This window comes from Pongo abelii, chromosome 19 (assembly GCF_028885655.2).
Source record: "Pongo abelii isolate AG06213 chromosome 19, NHGRI_mPonAbe1-v2.0_pri, whole genome shotgun sequence".
In the NCBI taxonomy this organism is placed as follows: domain Eukaryota; kingdom Metazoa; phylum Chordata; class Mammalia; order Primates; family Hominidae; genus Pongo; species Pongo abelii.
Window position 1 is genome coordinate 88724498 of NC_072004.2, and position 21047 is coordinate 88745544.

At 51.8% G+C, this 21047-nt stretch overlaps 1 protein-coding gene across 3 annotated transcripts in view; it reads right to left on the reverse strand.

Annotated features, from left to right (window-relative positions):
* Positions 1–3834: 3834 nt before the first annotated feature.
* The window catches only part of SDK2 (sidekick cell adhesion molecule 2), a 314110-nt gene continuing 296897 nt past the window's right edge, over positions 3835–21047 (reverse strand). For all 3 annotated transcript variants that reach the window (XM_054535716.2, XM_054535717.2, XM_024235631.3), the window contains 4 exons: positions 20127–20267; positions 19714–19852; positions 18079–18205; positions 3835–8397 (listed from right to left, as the gene is read on the reverse strand). In XM_054535716.2, the coding sequence (XP_054391691.2) occupies positions 8044–8397; positions 18079–18205; positions 19714–19852; positions 20127–20267 (761 nt within the window). In that variant the 3' untranslated portion in view covers positions 3835–8043. The remainder of the gene's footprint in view (positions 8398–18078; positions 18206–19713; positions 19853–20126; positions 20268–21047) is intronic.

Sequence of the window (21047 nt, forward strand, 5' to 3'; positions counted from 1 at the left end):
TTTGTATTTTTAGTAGAGACAGGTTTTCACCATGTTGGCCAGGCTGATCTCAAACTCCTGACCTCGGGTGATCCACTCACCTCAGCCTCCCAGAGTGCTGAGATTACAGGCATAAGCCACCGTGCCCAGCCTCTCCTTGGTTTTCAAAAGTGCCATTTCACCACCCATCTTCTTAGCAGATTTTCCTTACTCTGTGTGTGTGTGTTTGTGTGTGCGTAGTCATTGTTTCTTCCCCACTACTGTATTTGACCAGTTACAGAGCTGTAGATGGCCAAAGTTCACTGGCCACAATTAGGGAGGGGCCAGTCTAGGATTCAAAATCAATGAGGAGGAAGATCGGAATTAAGGAACCGAACGCTGGCCAGGTGTGGTGGCTCATGCCTGTAATCCTAGCACTTTGGGAGGCCAAGGTGGGTGGATCCCTTGAGCCCAGCAGTTCAAGACCAGTCTGGGCAACATGGTGAAAGCTCATCTCTACTAAAAATACACACACACACACACAAACTAGCTGGGTGTGGTGGCGTGTGCCTGTGGTCCCAGCTACTCAGGAGGCTGAGGTGGGAGGATCACTTGAGCCCAGGATGTTGAGGCTGAAGTGAGCTGAGATTGTACCACTGCCTTCCAGCCTGGGCAAGAGAGAGACCCTTGTCTAAAAAAAAAAGGAAAAGAAAAGAAAAAAGGAATTAAGGGACACTGTGAGCCTTCTGGCAGGTCTAGAAGAGAAATGCCTTCTGTGCCGGCCACATTTTGGTGTTCAAAGCATTTTCCTCCAAGTCCCATTATTTTATTTGATCTTTATAATAACCTGATTGGTGGTAGATCAGGGGTCACTCACTTCCCCTGAGAAAAGATGCTTTAAGTCTCTCCATTTGCAAGGGACCATTCTAGAATCAGAACCCACTCTTCTGACTCCAGGTCCAGAATGTCTTCCATGTTATTTTCTTTCCTTCTCTTCCTTTCCCACCTCCCCCATCCCCTCCCCTCCCCTCCCCTCCCCTCCCCTCCCCTCCCCTCCCCTCCCCTCCCCTCCCCTCCCCTCTCCTCTGCTCCTCCCATTCTTTTCTTCTTTTCTTTCTTGGAGTTTCCCTCTTGTTGCCCAGGCTGGACTGCAATGGCGCGATCTCGGCTCACTGCAACCTCCACCTCCTGGGTTCAAGCAATTCTTGAGCCTCAGCCTCCTCAGTAACTGGGATTAACAGGTGCCCACAACCACGCCCAGCTAATTTTTTGTATTTTAGTAGAGACGAAGTTTCACCATGTTGCCCGGGTCTCAAACTCCTGGCCTCAGGCAATCCGCCTGCCTCAGCCTCCCAAAGTACTAGGATTACAAGCGTGAGCCCCTGCACCCGGCTATGTTATCTTTTAACCAAACATCCTCAGAGCAGCAGGCATGGGGTTATGTGTAATGTGGGATTCCAAATGATGTATAAGATCAAAATTATCTGTAGTCAAAATTACCCTTGAAAATCTCTTCATCAACTTGAAAATTGGTCATAAAGTACAGTATACACGGTTTGTGCGTGATATGTCCAGAAGCAGTCTTATCTGACCCCCGTTTAGTGAACTAGCCATACTGATGGATACCCTATATTCCTTTTGCAAAACAAAGAGATGTACACAGTAGCCTGAATGCTGAAGGTAGCAGGCTGCTTTCTATCAGGCCAGCATACGTCTGCTCCTGCTGAAATTGAGTTGTATGTTTACAAGGAGTCAATTATCATTGTTTCTGAACTTGTTTATGCCAGTTGTACTTTTTATAGTAATTGCATAATTTAATTAAATATGATGTAAGTAGATAAAATATGAGTAGAAAAGGAGAATAACTATTTTTCTGAAAATTATATTCAATGTTTTGGAAACAGAAAGTTGCAATAAATAAATAAATAAATAAATAAATAAAAGAGTGGGTTAGAGGCCGGGCACAATGGTGCATGCCTGTAATCCTAGCACTTTGGGAGGCTGAAGTGGATGGACGGCTTGAGGTCAGGAGTTTGAGACCAGCCTGGCCAACATGGTGAAACCCAATCTCTACTAAAAATATAAAAATTAACCAGGTGTGGTGGTGGGCTCCTGTAATCCCAGCTCTTGGGAGGCCAAGGCAGGAGAATCACTTGAACCAGGGAGGCGGAAGGTTGTAGAGAGCAGAGATTGTACCACTGTAGTCCAGCATGGGCCACAGGCCAAGATTCCATCTCAAGAAAAAAAACAAACAACAACAAAAACAACAAAATATATATATATGAAAAAAATATATATATGAAATTCCCTGCTTTAGTTGTGTTTGGTTAGTTGAGCAGCCTCCGTATGAATGTCTGATGTGCATGATGCAATAATGTACACTGTGCAAAATAAGTGTACTCATTGAGTGGCATTACATGCCCTATTAAAATGATTTCCTTACCAGGTACGGTGGCTCATGCCTGTAATCCCAGCATTTTGGAAGGCTGAGGTGGGAGGATTGCTTGGTCCCAGGCATTTGAGACCAGCCCGGGCAACAGGATGAGACCTCACCTCTACAAAAAATAAATAATTAGCTGGGTGTGGTGGCATGAACCTGTGGTCTCAGCTACTTGGGAGGCTGAGGTGGGAGGATCACTTGAGCCCAGGAGGTTGAGGCTGCAGTGATCTGTGTTCATGCCTCATGCCACTACTCCAGCCTGAGTGACAGCGCAAGACTCTGTCTCAAAAAAAAAAAAAAAAAAAGACCGGATGCGGTGGCTCATGCCTGTAATCCCAACACTTCGGGAGGCCGAGGCGGGTGGATCACCTGAGGTTGGGAGTTCGAGATCAGCCTGACCAACATGGAGAAACCCCGTCTCTACTAAAAATACAAAATTAGCCGGGCGTGGTGGCACATGCCTGTAAATCCCAGCTACTCAGGAAGGTTGAGGCAGGAGAATCGCTTAAACCCTGGAGGCAGAGGTTGCGGTTAGCCGAGATTGCGCCATTGCACTCCAGCCTGGGCAACAAGAGCGAAACTCCGTTTCAAAAAAAAAAAAAAAAAGAGAGAGCGAGCGAGAGAGAGATTTTCCCTCTGTTTCTCTTGAGTCTATTAAGTCCACATGACTTAAGTAATGTGAGATAAATGTGGTATAATGCAACACCACTGTACTCATAAATACGGCAATCTAAGCCCTAACTCTAACCCTGGGTAGATTAACTGGGTTAGATCCACCAAACAACATAGCGTTTCTCATGGCATTAAGAACACTGGGAAGTAGGGTGCTAGCTCCGTAGAAATTAAAATAAAAATGGACAAGGAGCTTGCCTTAAAATATCAGAGAGGCGGCATTATGTCTTGAGAGCCAGAAGGCTTTAGTACAAATCCTGGCTCCACCACTCCCCGAGGGCAAGCCACTTAAAGTGCCATTTCACCACCCATCTTCTTAGCAGATTTACCTTACTCTGTGTGTGTGTGTTTGTGTGTGCGTAGTCATTGTTTCTTCCCCACTACTGTATTTGACCGGTTAAATGTCCCAGGTTTCCTCCTTGGGACTGTCACAAGGATTCCATGACTTAATAAAGTGATTAGAACTGTGCCTGGCACAGAGTCAATGCCATAGACATGTTAGCTATTGCTATTATTAGTATTATTATTATTCACTATAATTTGCACATTACATCAAGTAGGTTCTTATTCTAAAAGTTTAAAATAAATAAAATAGTGCATTTCACTGGAAGGCACTCACTTATGCATTAAGAGAGCAGATGAGTCAGATCCTTGACTCTTCTCTGCAAAAGCACAGCATGGCTAAAAATGAACTGCTTGGGTATGATACTGGGACAGGTGACCCCGTTCACGTAACAGGAAGGAAAAGAATGTTGCTTCAAAACTCCAAAAAAAAAAAGTTTATTTATAAAATACTGACAGTTTGACAGGACATGGGACTTCTCATGGTATATATTTCAAATCAATTTCTTTCTTACCTTTCATTTAAAAAATAAACCTGCTAACACGCTATATGACATAGAGATATATTTTTTTTTCTTACAGACAGACACCTGCCATAATGAATACTCTCCTCATAATTTTTTGTTATATCTTTTAAATCAAAAAATAAAGATTTGTGTTGATTTTTGTTTCTGGAGTCTAGATGGATGGAGAAAGGTAACACGTTTAAATGCTTTTGGTTATTCTGATGGAAACAAAGAGAAGGGGGGTGGTCCCAAGGGGGCACCTGTGCTCAGGTGGTCAGGATTGCCATGTGCGCATGCCCGTGGGTATCCCTGGATAGGGCCATACAGAGGCACTGGGGAGCAGGTGGCGGCTGCTCAGATGGTCTCCCCTTTAGCTTCCTGCCCACCAGCCCCTCACCCAGGGTAGGCACCTTCAGATGTGCACTCTGGGAAGCTGAGGGAAGCCCCTGCCCAGCCAGAGTGGCACTGTGGTGAGGCTCTGGCACCTTTAGAAGCACTGCCCAGGGAGGTGTGGGCAGCAACAGAAGGCCTCGAGGCAGCGTGCACCAGGTGGGGTAGCCCCCGCTGTGTCCTTGTTTCCTCTAAATCACGGCAGTGTCAGGTTTGGGGGTAGGAGTTTCGGGGGCCAGGGGGCGAGGGGTGGACAGAAGGGGAGGCAGCCTGGGTTTGCAAACTCTCTGGAGCCCTAGGAGAATGGTGGTTCTGGAGCCCAGAGCATCTTTTTGGTATGTCTTGGCAGTGTGGGTGTGGAGCTGACGTCAACTCTGGAGGCTCAGCCAGGAAGGGGAAAGCCCTGGTGTGCCCAGCATGGGCTCCTGGGTGCAACACTGGGAGATTGCTTAGGGCACAGGGAGGCAATGCCAATGGTGCCAGGTGTGTCCTGGTGTGAACCTGCTTTGGGTGGAGTCCCACAGGCAGGGGCCCTGGCATCACTGGCACAGAAAATCACAGGCCAGAAAGGGTCCCCATTACCCACGGGCAGGGCCCACCACCCCTTTCTAATGTGGCCAGGTGTCTGGGAGGACGGTTGGGAGCCTCGGCTGTGCCAGTAGATATGTAAACAAGGGCAAAGAGATGTGTCCTTAAAAAATCTAGAGTTCCACAGCTGCAGGCCTGGGCTTCCAGCTGTGGCTGGGGCTGTGGAGACAATATTCCAGATGAGTGAGTATTGACTAAGTGTGGGACTTTCACCACGGGCCCAGCCTGATCTCATGGGCTTGTCTAAATTTGCATGGTGTCCTCACCCTCTCAGACAATAGATCCCAGCCACGCCCCAAGTGCAAGCAACCCAGGCCACCTGTACCTCACAGGGGAGAGATGGCTTGAGCCATCAGAGGGAGTTCAGGAGTCTCTTTGCTAACACACATACTGATGTGTGTTCTGTGCATATTTGTGTGTGCATGTGCGTAAGAACAGGCGTGCATGGGCACCATCCTGCGTGTACACATAGGTGTCAGCATGGGTGCGAATGAGCGTGTGGGGAGTGAGGGGGTGGAATATCTTAGTGCACCAGGTGATTCATTAAAGGCAAAGGAAAATTGGCCTCATGGGCAATATATACACAGACACAATGTTTTTACTCACCCCTGCTTCCTCCCAAATAATCCCTCACTGGGCTGGGCTTAAATAATTCCCTAATGCAAACTGGGAACTTCCTTAAATGGTTAAATGCTCAGCAGAGAGGGAAAAGGATGAAGTTATTTAAAAAAAAAAAAAAAAAAAAAAAAGATGAGAGGAAAGAAAAGAAAGCTGTGCAGCACGATCACAGGCCAGCAGCTGCAGATGTGCTGCCATGGAGACGCCAGATGCTGCAGAGGGTGGGGGCGGAGGAGGCAGGAGTGGGGCAGGGTGTCCAGTTGACTCCACTGCAGCCCCCAGACAAGTCCAAGGAGGCCCCGAGAGCACCTTACTTCCTGGAGGGGCAAAACCTCAGCCCTTGGCTCTCCTTTGGGGAAGATTGTGCTTCCCTTCCCAGGCCTCCTCATTGGAGAAACAGCTGTTTGGACACTGGAGCTGGGCTGGCCTGTCTGCTGAGCCATCTTCCAGCATCTCCCCGTTCACATTTCCCAGGGGTCAAGTGCTTGAGGAAAAACTCATGGCTGGGCGTGCCCGTTCTTTGGGTCCCAGACCCTGACTTTCCTTCGCGGTCACCACTAGCATAGTGACTGACTTGGGGCTGTTGGGGAGGGGTCCAGGCTCTCTCTTACCTTGGCTTGTTTCCCAAATCTCCTACTCGGGCTTTCTCGAACTCTGCTCACCCACCCCAACAGAGCATCATCTCTTGGGCAGGGCCAGCAGCGCCTGTAAACAGTGCACACACGGAGCCCTGCTCTACGATGGGGCTCACGCTGAATCAGACAGGCCCCTGTGGGCCATCTGCCACCCATCTCAGCGGTGGGGCAGGTGTTGGGCTGACCTTACAGGGCTGGCTGAGGGCACAGAGGGCCTTGGACAACCTATGGAGTTAGATAGGCCTCTCCCTAAACCCTGGCATCCGTAAGTACCAAGTGGACGGGAAGATCCTGGCCACTAGATGTGGCTTTTTGCAGAACACTCCTTGGAGCAGATTGTGTGTGTGTGTGTGTGTGTGTGTGTGTGTGTGTAAAATCTTTCCCTCCCATCAGCTATTCTTGTCACTTGGTCCCATCTGACCTGCCCCTGCTGGGCGTGCAATTCGAATGCTGGGTCCACTTTGGACTGAGCTTCCTGACCTGCCCCTTCCCCTCCCCGCCCTGGCCAGGTGGAGCCCAGCCTGGAAGCTGTTACTGGGGGTTAGGGTGTCTTTGCCTCTTTGCCTGTAAACTGGGTGCTAGGCAGACTGAGCAAACTCTGGGTGTTCCAGGCTCTGGACCAGGGACTTGGGCCACCCTTCTGGGCTCCTGTGCCTCTGTGCTTAGGAGGCTGCTGGGTGACAGAGAGAGGGACACAGATCTGAAAGTGAGTGTGCTGTCTGGCTAGGAAGGCCCAGATGAGTTTGTTCTGGAGAGGATCCCTAGACCCTGTTCCTTGCAAGTGCATGGGAGATGTGTGTGTGTGTGTGTGTGTGTGTGTGTGTGTGTGTGTGCTGAGGATCTATCCAGTGGAGAGTGACGTGTCTGCCCAGAGGGAGATCCCTCAGCTGTGCCTCACTCCCCAGCCTTGGGAAGCTAACTACCCCTTTAAAGAGAGGATGGATGGAACCTGGATTGGAAGAAAGAGAACAGTCAAAGCGTCATTCTTATCTTGCCCACAATGCATTAAACCTAATCATCCCACAGTGCCCAGGCCAGTCGCCTTATTTACACCTCTGCTCCCCAGACTTCACCTTTCTTTGTCCGTGCTCAGGAAAGTCAATTCTAGCACAGGGAGGCAGGGGTCAGTTGTGGGGGGCTTCTCCCCTACCCTTGGGCTCTCTTCCTTGGATTCAAAATTTTAAAAAATATGCAGGAACAAGGAAGGCGCTAAGCAAATTCTCACCCTTTAGGTTTTTTTTTTTTTTTTTCCTTCCTTTTTCTAAATAAACCAAATGCTTGGTGGAGAAGTTGAGCAGGGAAGATGGGCAGTACAGGTTGCCAGGACACGGCAGGGGGTCTGGACAAGGCTGTCCGATGCCTGCCAGCCACGGTGATGGTGCATGGAGGGAAGGAGGAGCAGGGAGAGAAGGCAGGCGTGGCCTCCGGGATGCCCATCCTTTTTGCAGAGAGCAGCGGCAGTGGGTCCACTGGTCGTGGAGGGGCTGGAAGGGGGCAGCTGGGTGGACATCCAGAAGCTTTTTCTTCCCTCAGCCACGCCTGCCTGGTGGCCTCCAGTCCTTAGCCTTCGCTCCCCCTCTCTCTCCAGATGCCCACCCCACTCCGTGTCCACAGCGGTGACACAGCCACTTCCCCAGCTCCATGTAATTCCCAAGGGAGCAGTGAACTCCACCATCTCCAAGCCGAAGAGCTGCTGGCCACACACATCCTCTCATGTTTTCTCCCTCCTTCTGAACGCCGGCTTTGCTGGCCCTGGAATCTCTGGAAAAATAAACTCAGGAGGTGAAAAGTTGACTTGGTTTCTTGGTGTTTTTGTTTTCTGGCAGGCGGTGAGAGGAGGGGTGAAGGAGGAGTTTGGTGCCATTTCTCTTTCTTGCTTTTTCCTCTTCTGATGTCAAACAAATGATGAAAATCCTGCTATGGGAGCCCGGGAGCCTGGGGCCAGGCTGCTGGGGGGACGGTAGAGGGTGCTCTGCTGACTTGCGGGGTTAGGGGGGTTCTGGGGCGTTGGAGTCCGACTGGCCTTGGGCCGAAAGAGGCTGCCCTGCTGGGTGCTGGTGCTGTTGGTGACGGCGGCGTGGTCTGGCTCACCGGAGTCGCTCTCCGTGTAGCTGTAGGCCTGTGCCCTCGAGATGCCCTTCTGCTGTCGCCGCCACGAGTTGTAGTATGTGGGGTCACTGATGTAGTGGTTGACAAAGGAGTGGGCCTTCTGGTGGTTTGAGTCGACCTCGTACTCGCTGTCACTTCCCTGGGAGGACAGAGAATCAGGGTGTGTCAGTGGCCCCGTAGGAACAGGCCATTGTGGTTGGGGCCGGAAGGCACAGGGCATTCTGGTTCAAAACTCTGCCCTGCCTCTTTCAAGACTTGGACTGTGGGCCTCCCAGCCCCCTCACTGCCAAGGGGGTCTGGTGCCTGTTTGTGCCCGCCTGCTGCTTCCTTCAATGGAGATCCCGAACTGGAAGGATCTACTATGGGGTTGGCCCAGAACTGAGAGATACCTGATAGAATCAGAAGACCTGAGTTTTTTTTTTTTCTTTTCTTTCTTTCTTTTTTTTTTTTTTTTGAGACAGAATCTCGCTGTTGCCCAGGCTGGAGTGCATTGGCCTGATCTTGGCTCACTCCAACCTCCGACTCCCAGGTTCAAGCAATTCTCCTGCCTCAGTCTCCTGAGTAGCTGGGATGACAGACATGTGCCACCATGCCTGGCTAATTTTTTTGGTATATTTAGGGGTTTCACCATGTTGGCGAACTCCTGACCTCAAGTGATCCACCCGTCTCACCCTCCCAAAGTATTGGGATTACAGGCGTCAGCCACTACGCCTGGCAAATTTTATTTTCTTTCTTTTTTATTCTTTTTTTTTTTTTTTTTTTTTTTTTTGGGACAGGGAATCACTCTGTTGCCCAGGCTGGAGCACACTGGTGTGATCCTAACTCACTGTAGCCTCAACCTCCTGAGCTAAGCTATCCTCCCATGTCAGCCTTCTGAGTAGCCAGGACTATGGGTGCATGCCACCACGCCCCACTAACTTAAAAACATTTTTCTCTTGTGATGAGATCTCCTTATGTTGCCCAGGCTGGTCTAGAACTCCTGGGCTTAAGTGATCCTTCTGCCTTGGTCTCCCAAAGTGCTGGGATTACAGGCATGAGCTACTCTACTTTACCTTTGTTTTCTTTTCTTTTTTCTTTTTTTTTTTTTTTGATATGCAGTTTCACTCTGGATGCAATGGTGCAATCTGGGCTCACTGCAACCTCCACCTCCCGGGTTCAAGTGATTCTCCTGCCTCAGCTTCTGGGGTAGTTGAAATTACAGGCACCTGCCACCATGCCTGGCTAATTTTTTGTATTTTTAGTAGAGATGGGGTTTCACCATGTTGGCCAGGTTGGTCTTGAACTCCTGACCTCAAGTGATCCACCTGCCTTGGCCTCTCAAAGTGCTGGGATTACAGGCGTGAGCCACCGTGCCCAGCCTACCTTTGTTTTCAATTGAAGTGAGGTTCACATAACCGAAAGTGAACCATTCTAAAGTCTATGACTCAGTGCATTAGGACCTTCGCAGTGTTGTGCAACCACCACTTCTATCCAGCCCTGAATCATTTCCATCACCCCAAAGTAAAACCTTGTACCCAGGAAGCAGTCACTCCCCATCTCTGCCCCCACCCGGCACTCCCTATATCCATGCCCCTGGCAACCACTAATCTGTTTTCTGTCTCCAGGGGTTAACTTATTTGGGACTTTCATATAAATGGGATCATATAATATGTGGTCTTTTGTGTCTGGCTTCTCTGACACAGTGTCATGTTTTTGAGGTTCAACCACAACCTACTAAGTTATCATCTTGGTCCAGCTTCTGCTTTACTTTGTGACTGGAGACAAAGCCAGAGCCAAATTAAGACCTTTAGAGGCTCTGGACAGTGAAAAATGCCTGTGCCTGTCCACGTGTGATCCAACTTAAAAGCAGTACTTGGTTACAAACTAAGCATGAGAAAAATCTAAACCAAAGTTCAGAATTTTCATGTAATGAAAACCTTAAAGTTTTTTTTTTTTTTTTTGAGATGGAGTTTTGCTCTTGTCGTCCAGGCTTGAGTGCAGTGGCACGATCTTGGCTCACCTCAACCTCTGCCTCCCGGGTTCAAGCGATTCTCCTCTCTCAGCCTCCTGAGTAGCTGGGATTACAGGCATGTGCCACCACACCTGGCTAATTTTTGTATTTTTAGTAGAGATGGGGTTTCGCCATGTTGGTCAAGCTGGCCTCGAACTCCCAACCTCAGGTGATCTGCCCACCTCGGCGTCCCAAAGTGCTGGGATTACAGGTGTGAGCCACCGCGGCCGGCCTGTTTTTTTTTTTTTTTTTTTTTTAAAGAGACAGGGGTCTCTCTTTGTTGCCTAGGCTGGTCTCAAACTCCTGGGCCCAAGCTATGCTCCTGCCTCGGCCTCCCAAAGTGTTGGAATTACAGGCATAATTGCACCACACCCAGCCTGAAGTTCTTTTTTTCTTTTAAAGATAAAAATATTAAATTATTCCTGACATTTTTTTTTTTGACACTTTGATGGCCTGGGTAGGCACAGGCTTCATATATCTATTGGGGACATCAGCCCCAAACAAGAATCAATCTCGGTTGGAAAGTGAAATCTGAATTGTGGAGCTAAAAACATCGTGCACCGCTTCCCCTACCCTAAGCTCCCAGCAATGTTTTGAGAGCTAATAACACAACAGATGGGCCCACCCTCAGAACTCTCTGGAAGAGAAGTGCTCTGATTTCAGTGCACAGCACACGTTCAGTGCACTGCAGCTCAGAGGACCCTACCCAGGCCTCCTCAGTCCTGCCCAGCTAATGCCCCTGCCTGGGGGCAGTTAGTGAATCACAGTAATCCAAGTAGAACATAAAAGCCAGTTAGCCCAATCCAGACAAGTTTGGGATGGGGAGCTGTGTCCTGCTTTACAGGTAAAGAAAATGGAGTGGGGACCTTTGTCCAGAGGGTCTGGGCTTTGGGAAATGAGATGCACGGCTTGTTCTCAGGAACTCGGAGTCCTTCATAACATGGGGATACATCTCGAGGGATGTAGCTACAATGAATAGAACTATAATGATCCCCGCTAATGGAGCAGGCCCTCTTCCAGACAGTCTGAAACGCTGACATGCACAACTGTATTTAGTTTTCACACCTCTGTGCTGTAGCTCCTATTGCTACCTGAGCACCGACGCTGCTTGGGTACTGACGGGCACATAAAGTACAGAAAGGGTGAGGGTTTTGCTGGGGAAGTGACCCGGCCAGGCTTGAACTCCAATCTGCCTGATTTTCTAAAGCCCACACACCTCTTAACTCCTACACTCCTGCCTGGAGACCACAGGATGGGAACGAGAGCTCCCCCCAAACCCCCCACCCCGACTCCCAGCAGGAATTAAATACTCCCTAGTCCATCTGCTAATTTGTGTTCTCTCGCCCCTCCCCTCCCTCTCCTCACCCCTCTACAACCCCAGCCACTCTCCTTACCACCCCCACAGCAGACACTCCCCCGCCAGGACCTCAATCCTCTTGGCAGGCACAGCCGGCTGCCCAAGACAATGGAAAGTCCCTGGGCTCGGTCTGCCCCATGACGCAATGCAGCACAATACAAGCCCCTTTCTGTGCCTACTGCCCAGCTGCCGGCCCAGGAAAACAAAGAGGAGGCACAGGCATGCCTGGGAGACTCCATATGCCGAGCAGGGGCACCTGAAGCTGGGCCGAGCGAGGCTGGCCTGGAGCAGCGGGGATCTGTGAGGCAGGAGGCTGGGGGTCCATCCCGCCCAGGAGCAGTGAGGGTCTGTGAGTGCGGGGGACCAGACAGGGATGTCCCCCAGTTTTCTCTACAGGTTCGGTCTCTCCACCCACTAACTGACTTGAACAGTTGTTAGCATCAGCTCCAGGGGTTCTAGGATTTTGGCTAGCTCCAGGCCCCAGCCTTGCAGAGGAAGGAACCCCAGGATGACTGTGGGACCCTCCCACAGTGAAACGAGTCTCTGCGGGGAGGAGCTTGTGTCATGGGGGAAGTTCTGGCTCTTAGCAGCAGAGGAAGTGTGGAGCCATCACTCAGGCTCTCTCAGCCTCAGTGTCCTTGTCTGTAAAACGGGTAGAGTCCCATAGTTCACAGGGTGAAATGAGCTAACCCGGGAGAGAATGCTGTAAAAGGTATTATCAATGGGGACAGTGAGGGTGGGCCTGGCTGGGAAAGGGAAGAGATGGAGTGAGAAGCCTCAAAGCTCCCCTGGGAGGGATTAGAAGGGGCCAGGAAGCCGGGGAGGCTGACTAAGTGCTCAGGCAGCTGGAATGGGAGAAGAAGGTTAGCTGCTACCCCACCCCCTAACCCCCGACTCCAAGAGAGGGGCATGTCCGGACTGGAAGCAAGGTGGGGACTGGGATTCTCTAGCCCTCCTAGGGGCCCAGATCCCAAAGCCCACTCATCTAGACCATCCTCGTCCTACCAGCTACTATCTGCCAAATGCCTACTGATCCCAGGCACTCTATGGGCAGCATCTCGGGGATGGAAGGCACCAGAAGGAAGAGCAGGGAGCCAAACAGAGCCCACGCTGCGGGAGGGGCCAGGCAGGCGAGTGTCTGGTCGGCCTCTTCCCCCGCTCCGCCTTCCAAAGCCCAAGCAGGAGGGCTTTGCATCAGCGACTGCTGCTCCCGCCTCCATCTCCCTGAACATCTGTTTCTTTTCGGAGTGGGGGTAGGGCGAGAAGAGAAGAAAGCGAGGGGGAAACCAGGGGCTCCTATTGCAGCTTTCAATTCTCACGGGCCTCGGTAATTGAATGCAGCTTCCCAGGGACTGGCCCAGCACAAAGGGGGCCTTTCAGGGGCTGTCCTGCCAGGCCGCCAGGCAATCAAGTGACTGCTTCGTCTCCCTGGTCTCTTAACAGCTCCTCAAAGCCACTCAATCAGCAATTACTGGGGTCTGCGGAGGGGGAGCACAGACTCCAGGCCTGGTGATGGGAGTGGGGAGGGAGGGCCAGAAGGGAGGCAGGACCCCTGGAGAAAAGAGGAAGCAAAGCAAAGCCCTTTTGCTGTTTTGTTCATCTCCAGCCCAAAGGATCTGGCACCAGACTCAGCCTTGGGGACGGTGTTGAGATCTTGGGGTCAGGCAGGGGACCCTTATCTTGTTGAATCTCATGAAGTCTGGGAGGAATGTGTTGCCCAAGATGACAGAGAAGTCACCCTGTGAAACTCCGTGGGAGACTGGAAGCAGGAGCTCCTCCCTCATCCACGGTCCCAGGGGCTCTGCACTGATTCTAGCCTGAAGCCGGCAGCATCGCATCTGTGCAGGGTGTTCCACCTGTCCCCTGGATGCCTCTACCCGGGGGGCCAGCCAGGGTCTCTCTGCAGGGGCTGCAGCCTCTGGATTAAAGGTGGGGTAGGGGTGATGTGTCTCCCGTATGTCTCTGAAGAATCTCAGAATTGTGCCCCTGGAGGCACAATTTTGTCGAGGCTCTGGGCTCCCTGTGCTAAGATAGCTGGAAATCTCCCAAGAATGTCCTTTGAAAAATGTCAGCTCAGAAGCAGTGTCATATGTGCCACCTGTGCCCTTATAGGTAAAGTGACAGCCAACGTGTACCCCTCCCCCCCACCCACAACCGGCTGTCAGAGATGCCTGTGGTCAGGAGGCTCAAGGGAGGTCACTTGGGGTGGGGTTGGAGGCAGTGAAGGCCTCTTTCCTTCAATCTCCTCTCCGTGCTGGGCAGCTGCACGAGGCCAGGCTGCAGTAGGCATGACCCTCCAAGCAAGCTGGCTCTAGATTTGAATCCCAGTTGCTTGTACTTCCGAGCTCTGTGACGAAGGGCATACTGCTTGACTTCTCTGAACCTCAGTTTCCCCAGCTGTTAAATGGGGATAGTTTCACTTGCATGGCAGGACAGCTAGATGTTAAATGAGAGTATACAAAGCACAGGGCTTGGCACACAGCAGGTGCCCAGTATGTAGCTTTGACTCTCCCCCGCCTGTCTCTGCCCTGCAGCATGTTTCTTGTTTGGCACAAGCTTGGGCTGCCAGGATCTGGGGGACGGTCAGGCTAAGGAGAGGCTGGCAACGAGGTCTCAGCTGAGCCTGTTGGCCTCATGGCCCAATCTGATGGAAAAGAGGCAAACACAGGTAAAAGGTCAGAGCGATTCAGTAGAAGGGTGACAGCAGAACATAAGCCCGCCCCAGCCAGCTGCAAACCTGCACGCTTCCCCTCTAGGCATGACCCAGTCCTGTTCACACTTTGAGGCCGAGCTCAAATACATGCCACCTCCTTCAGGCAGCCCTCTCTGAGCCTCCAGGGGAAGTGGTCTCCTTATGGTGCTTTATCTGCCTCTGCACCGCAGGAAAGAAACAGAAAGACTTGGCCGGGTGCAGTGGCTCATGCCTGTAATCCCAGCACTTTGGGAGGCCGAGGTGGGCGGATCACCTGAGGTCAGGAGTTTGAGACCAACCTGGCCAACATGGTGAAACCCTGTCTTTACTAAAAATACAAAAATTAGCTGGGTGTGGTGGTAGGTGCCTGTAATCCCAGCTATTCGGGAGGCTGAGGCAGGAGAATTGCTTGAACCTGGGAGGCAGAGGTTGCAGTGAGCTGAGATCGCGCCATTGCACTCCAGCCTGTGGGACAAGAGCGAGACTTCGTCTCAGAAAAAAAAAAAAAGAGAAAGGCTTTTGTTCACCACTTTCTTCCTCAAGTTGCTGTGGTTCCATAATATTTGAATGAGAAATGAAAACGTGGTTATTTATACACGTATGGTCTTCCCTAATAAATCATAACATATTATAACACAACATTCATTAGAGTCTGTCTTGCCCACTACTGTAGCCATCATTCCTATATAGCATCTGATTCCATTTTGTGGGTACAGAACAAATAGCTGTTGAGTAAATCCATCAAGGAATGAATGAATGAGCTTCATAGAGAGCAAACCCATCACTTACTCCTCCCGGGTACCACACAGAGTCTCACCTGTGCCGGTATGCAGGGCAGATGTCATAGGGAGAATGGGGGCGGGATGCATTTTGGGCTCGTTGTCAGGGGGTGAGGGCCTTCCCAACTCTCTTTTTCATCATCTTTACTTGAAAATGGCCTTAATGCCACCAGTGCTTCGTAGAGGACTCTGAAGCTTAGGTGGCGTCATTCACGAACAATCCTTAGAATCCTTCCTGGCTTCTACTAAACACTTCATAAATGTTTGCTATTATAAATCGGTGCATAATAAATAGTACAGAAAATATGATTCACGGGTGGGTGCTATGGCTCACACCTGTGATCCCAGCATTTTGTGAGGCCGAGGTGGGTGGGTCACTTGAGGTCAGGAGTTCTAGACCAGCCTGACCAACATGGTGAAACCCCATCTCTACTAAAAATACAAAATTAGCTGGGCATGGTGGCACACACGTGTAATCCCAGCCACTTGGGAGGCTGAGGCAGGAGAATTGTTTGAACCCGGGAGGCGGAGGTTGCAGTGAGCCAAGATCGCGTCATCATACTCCAGCCTAGGCAACAAGGGTGAAACTCCGTCTCAAGAAAAAAAAAAAAGAAAAAGAAAAAGAAAACATGATTTGCTCTGTGTATCTTCTTTCTAAAGTGTGCTTAATTTGATTTCAATGCACTTGAAGAGGCTGTCCATGATACTGCAAGAACTGAAGATCAACATTAGATGGTATGTGCCATTGGCTCGGAATTTCTTTTCCATTGAGATTTACTTGTGTGCTAAGTATATACATTTTTTTTGGTACAAAACTTGGGCTCTTCTTTTGAAAATGAAGTTGCCGTCCAGCCAGGCTGCAGTGTTAAAGTTCCATCAAACAGGCCTTTAAATCTCCAGTCTTTGTGTGCATCCTGCCCTCTGCCTGATGCCCCCTTCTCCTGCACCCTGGGCCCTCTACGGGAGAGCCAGCCCCTCTCTCCTCTAGCCCATCACGCCCAGCTGAATTATAGCCTTGCTCACATCACATCATATGTGTTTGTTTATAAGTCAAACTGACACTTTGTTTATTGCCATATCACAGGAAAACGACTGGGCAGATTTCCACCAATTTTGGAGAGTGAGTTTTGGGTGGTCTGACTCAGAATATAAACCAGGTGGCATATGCAAAACCCACTCTCCAAAGACCTGGGGGAAGGGGTGTCCTTGAAAAGAGAGGCAGTCATTTTTCCTGGCAGCTGAAACCGAGGGGCCCTGGCCTGTGCAGCTGCTGATCCTCAGGGACGTACCCTTGTACAAACTGTCACAGGCAGGAGAACTACCAGTGGCATCCCCATCAGCCCCCACTTGAAGGTCGCAATGGTGGGGGCTCCGCATTGCAGATGCTGATTGGTAGCCGAGCTGCTTCTCACATGGCTGAGTGGCAGCAGCACTGACTTATTTAGGAGCCTCATAAGGACCACAGTGGGGCCAGGCGCAGTGGTTCACACCTGTAATCCCAGCACTTTGGGAGGCCGAGGCGGGGGAACACTTGAGGTCAGGCATTTGAGACCAGCCTGGCGAACATAGTGAAACCCCATCTCTACTAAAATACAAAAATTAGTGAGGGGTGGTGGCGCATGCCTGTAATCCCAGCTACTTGGGAGGCTGAGGCACGAGAATCCCTTGAACTCAGGAGGCAGAGGTCTCAGTAAGCGGAGATTGCGCCACTGCACTCCAGACCAAGACCCTGTCTTAACAACAAAAAAACTCATAACTTGGATCACGTGGGTTTTGTCCCCCACAACAAGCTCCTGGGTAAGCCATGCTAAGTTGGGGGTCTCTGTCCCTGCCAACTTTGAGCTAGGGAGTTAGGTCCAGCCTTCTTGGCTCTGCCAAGGCCATCAGTAACCCTGGAGTTGAACAAAACAGCAGCGAGTGGGAGGCCCTCAGCCCACGGGGCCCACAACGTGATCCCAGGCTTCCTGGCACCTCCTGCACAGCCAGCAGCCCAGCTCCCTGCTGGCACCTCTTCCTTCACTTCCTCTCCCAGGCCTGGGCAGAAAGGTCCAGGGCGTGGGACGCAGTGGCCTTTTGTGGCCTTTCGTGGCCCTTTCCTCAATAACCACTGGGCTTGGCTGAGGCAGAGAGGGCGAGGGTGGGAAGCTGTAAGGCTGCATGGTTGGAATACACACAGCCCCTCCCCCCACAGCCTGGGACACAGCGTCCCTGCGTGACCCACCTAATGGCCGCTCTCTGAAGCTCTGTGTCTTCCAGAGGCACCGACCCCCTCTTCATATAAAAGCTGACATGTACGGAATGGTTGCTGTGTGCCTGGCTCTACACTGAGTTCGTCTGTGTCTAATCTCAGCAGATCCTCCCCATAGCCTCAGGACAGAGCCTATTATCACCCCTGCCTGTTCCATAGATGGGGAAACTGAGGCTTGGAAAGGTTACTTGGCACACCCAGGACATCCCAGGTCACGGGCAGGAAAGCCAGGATTCACACTCAGGTCCAAAGCTCCAAAGCTTAACGTCCCCCTGGTCTACACTGCTTCTCATCCTCGGGGCTCCAGGACATCCAGCCCTTTGTTTCTGAAGCTGTTTTGATCCGTGAGTAGTGAAGTTGAGCATTTTTCCAGGCCTTTGGCCTGGAATGCAGGGCTGTGTGTCAACCTTCTCCCCAGAGTCTCCCTCTCCGCACCTTCAGCGTGCTCCCTTGCAGGCCAGCCCTAATGAGTAACTGAGCCTGTGGGGTGACCCCTGAAAGTAGAGAGGGCCATGCTCTTCGGGGGACCCCCTATGATCAAGGTTCCCGGGACCCCATTAGCACTGGCTGCAAACTTCGAGCAGAACTTGGGAGGAGGCAAATGGCCCACATATGACTTCAGGGTGGTTTCTTGGGCACCTTAATATTTGCTGCCCCTTGAAGGAAAGAAAGCAAGCCCATCTACGTTCACTGCCCCACTCTGGGAGGCGCTGCTCCCTGCCCCCTGCAGGACACCTGGCCCTCCTGCCCTCACCTGAGAGTCGGAGATTTCTGAGGGCTTCTCGGTCAGGCTGCTGCTCTCTGCAGGGATGAGGTCGTTGTACTTGGTGACATCCTCATCTGAGTAGTGCAGGCTGCCCGGGCTGGGCCTGGGGGGAGACCTGGAGAGAGTGGGGGAGTGGGGCTGAGAGGTGCACTCACTCAGAGCAGCCTCCCCTGGCCTAGGGAGACCACAGTGGGGTCCTGGGGAACAGGGATCCCCGTCACCCTATGCTGCTCCTCCTTCCTGGGTCTGCCTTCCAGGGTCCTGGGCCTGGGAGGTAGGAATATGGAGGAGGACAAAGAGGGAAAAATGGGGTGCCCGGCTAACGCTGTCATGGCAACATGCAGGGTGAATGTAGGGGGGGATGTCACCGTGGCTGGGTTCAGGACCCCACAGCCTGGGGCTGCTTTGGTGCAAACGGGATTTTTGTGTACACACATGGCTTTGGGGGCACACAGGGGCCTGGATGTGTGTGCACTGTGGGTAGGAGAGGCTGGGAAGGGAAGGGGAAGGTGAGGCCATGTGTGAAATGCCCCCTTGTTACATGTGGCAGGGCCCCGGAGCCAGCCTGGCGGGGCTGCTATGGCCATGCTGGGCCTGGCTGGGCCTGCTGTGGGGGCCTCAAACAGCTCTTTCTTTGGAAGGCTGGATTTGGCAGAGGATAAGAGCTCGGCTTTGGGAGCCCCTCCCTCCATCCTCTAGATGAACACACACATAGCTTCATCCCTCTAAGACAGACAGAGGGAAGCTTTGTGAGCTCCTGAGAGAGGCTGGACTCCTCCTGACTGCCGACTCCAATGAGCTGGGAATGCCAATAGGGCTGAGGCCGGAGACAGGAGCCCTCTGGCCCAGTCTTTCTTGAGCTCGGGGAACAGAAAACCGCCACACAACAGGGGAGGGTCAGGTGGGCCCCAGCAGCTGCTCCTGCCCTTGGAAATAGGCAGCCCGGTGGCCACAGGGAGTAGGGCCTAGGAGGGGGCTGGGGTTAGAAAGAAGTCAGAAGAAAATAGGAGCTGTGCTTGCGCCACGAGCCTTGTCCTGTCCTCATGGGCTGCTTTCAGATGCTGCCCTTTGAGGCTGATGGGGATAGGAGGTTGTCCTTTAATAGGTATAAATAAGGACCTGGGGGAGAGGGTTTCCCAAATGGGGAAGAAGACAGGAGGGCATAGCGATAATGCTGGTGCTCAGGCGTCCTTCGCTAAGGTGTTTTTGCTCGGTCTGCGTTGGCTGGGCCTGTCTTGCCTTTGGGGCAAGTGACGATCTGCAGGGCTGTTTCCCTGGCAGTTGGCTCTGAACAGCAGTAGGTTGGTTTGCAAAATTTTGCCAGTTATTTGCATTCCACTGTCACTGTCAGGAACTCTTAGTAGCTACCTCCTTGTAAATTTCTCCCCAGTACGCCCTCACCCCCAGGCTGTGACTGGGCATGGTGGGGACTGGGACCCTAGTTGTCCTGCTTGGGCCCCACCGTGTCTTTCTGCTGATCATTCCCAGCCCTGGGGCTTGAATGGTGTTTCCCAGGACAAGGTATGGCCAGGTGGGCACTCCCTGCTCTATGGCCTTCCCCAGCATTCTCCCCACCTGGGCACTGCTGGGCCTGGCCCCCAACCCACGCAGAGGGCCCAGTACCTGGTGTACAGGCCGTTCTTTCGGCAGAAAGAGTTCTTGACGGAGAGCCGCCTGTTGTTGAGTTCCAGGGCAGGGAAGCTGCTTTCATCCAAGCTCATCATCTCGCTGTGGCCTAGGGCTCCAGACTTGGCACTGTTCCCTGAAGTCGGGGGGAGACTGACACCCTTTAGACTGTGTGGCCTCCCCTCTCCCATACCACTCCCCACCTGGCTGGGTTATCCCCTCTTTCTCTCAGTAGAGTTGAGACCAAAATAAGAGATTGAGATCGTGTGTAGAAACCCTAGGCTGCCCCACCCACCAGAGCAGGTGCGCTGCCAGGAGCCAGGAGAGGGGCCTGATCACCCCTGTTCTGGCCAAAAAGGAGATACGTAAAAGTCAAGTCCAGCCAGCATGGCTGGTGCCAGCTCACTCACCCGAGTCTGTCTTCTTGGCGTACTTCTTGCTCTGGCCCCGGATGATGAGCACGAAGACCAGAAGCAGGATGAAGATGAGGCCGACCAGGGCAATGACCACCAAGAACCACCACTCCTCATAGAAGGGGTTGGCTTTCTGGGCTGGAGCACGGGTGGGGTCAGGTATATAGGGTGCTCAGCCCCCTCCTCCTTCCAAATCTTCTGCTCCAGTTGGGACCCTAGTAACTGCTCACAATCTATGGGAAGGCAGGGTCTGTGCCCTCCAAATGAGGCAGAACCTCTGTAAGGATAGTTTCACCTCAAGTATCCGCTCTGATCAGTCAGTAAAGGGCTGCCTGGAGGGCTGATGTCAGATGAGTTCTGAGATGGCTACCTAGCTCAACAGGAAAGAGTGCTAAGATTGATTAGTGATGTCTGCCAGGGACATAGGAGGGGAGAGTGGCAGTGTGTTAGCTACTTTTTCCCTTTTTTTTTTTTTTTGAGACGGAGTTTCACTCGTTTCCCAGGCTGGAGTGCAGTGGCATGATCTTGGCTCACTGCAACCTCCACCTCCCGGGTTCAAGCAATTCTCCTGCCTCAGCCTCCCAAGTAACTGGGATTACAGGCGCCTGCCACCACACCTGGCTAATCTTTGTATTTTTAGTAGACACGGGGTTTCACCATGTTGGCCAGGCTGGTCTCTAACTCCTGACCTCAGGTGATCCACCTGCCTTGGCCTCCCAAAGTGTTGGGATTACAGACGTGAGCCACCATTCCCGGCCCCTTTTCTTTTTTTCTTTTGTACTTGTCTAGGAGCTATCTTGATAAGCATACCTAAATCTGTGTGGGGAAAGGTGCTTCTCTGGCCTGCAGGAGGCTGAGAGAGCTTTTCCTGAGGTTTAGTTTGGAGTGAAATTTTTCCTGGTAGCAGAAGGCAGGGGG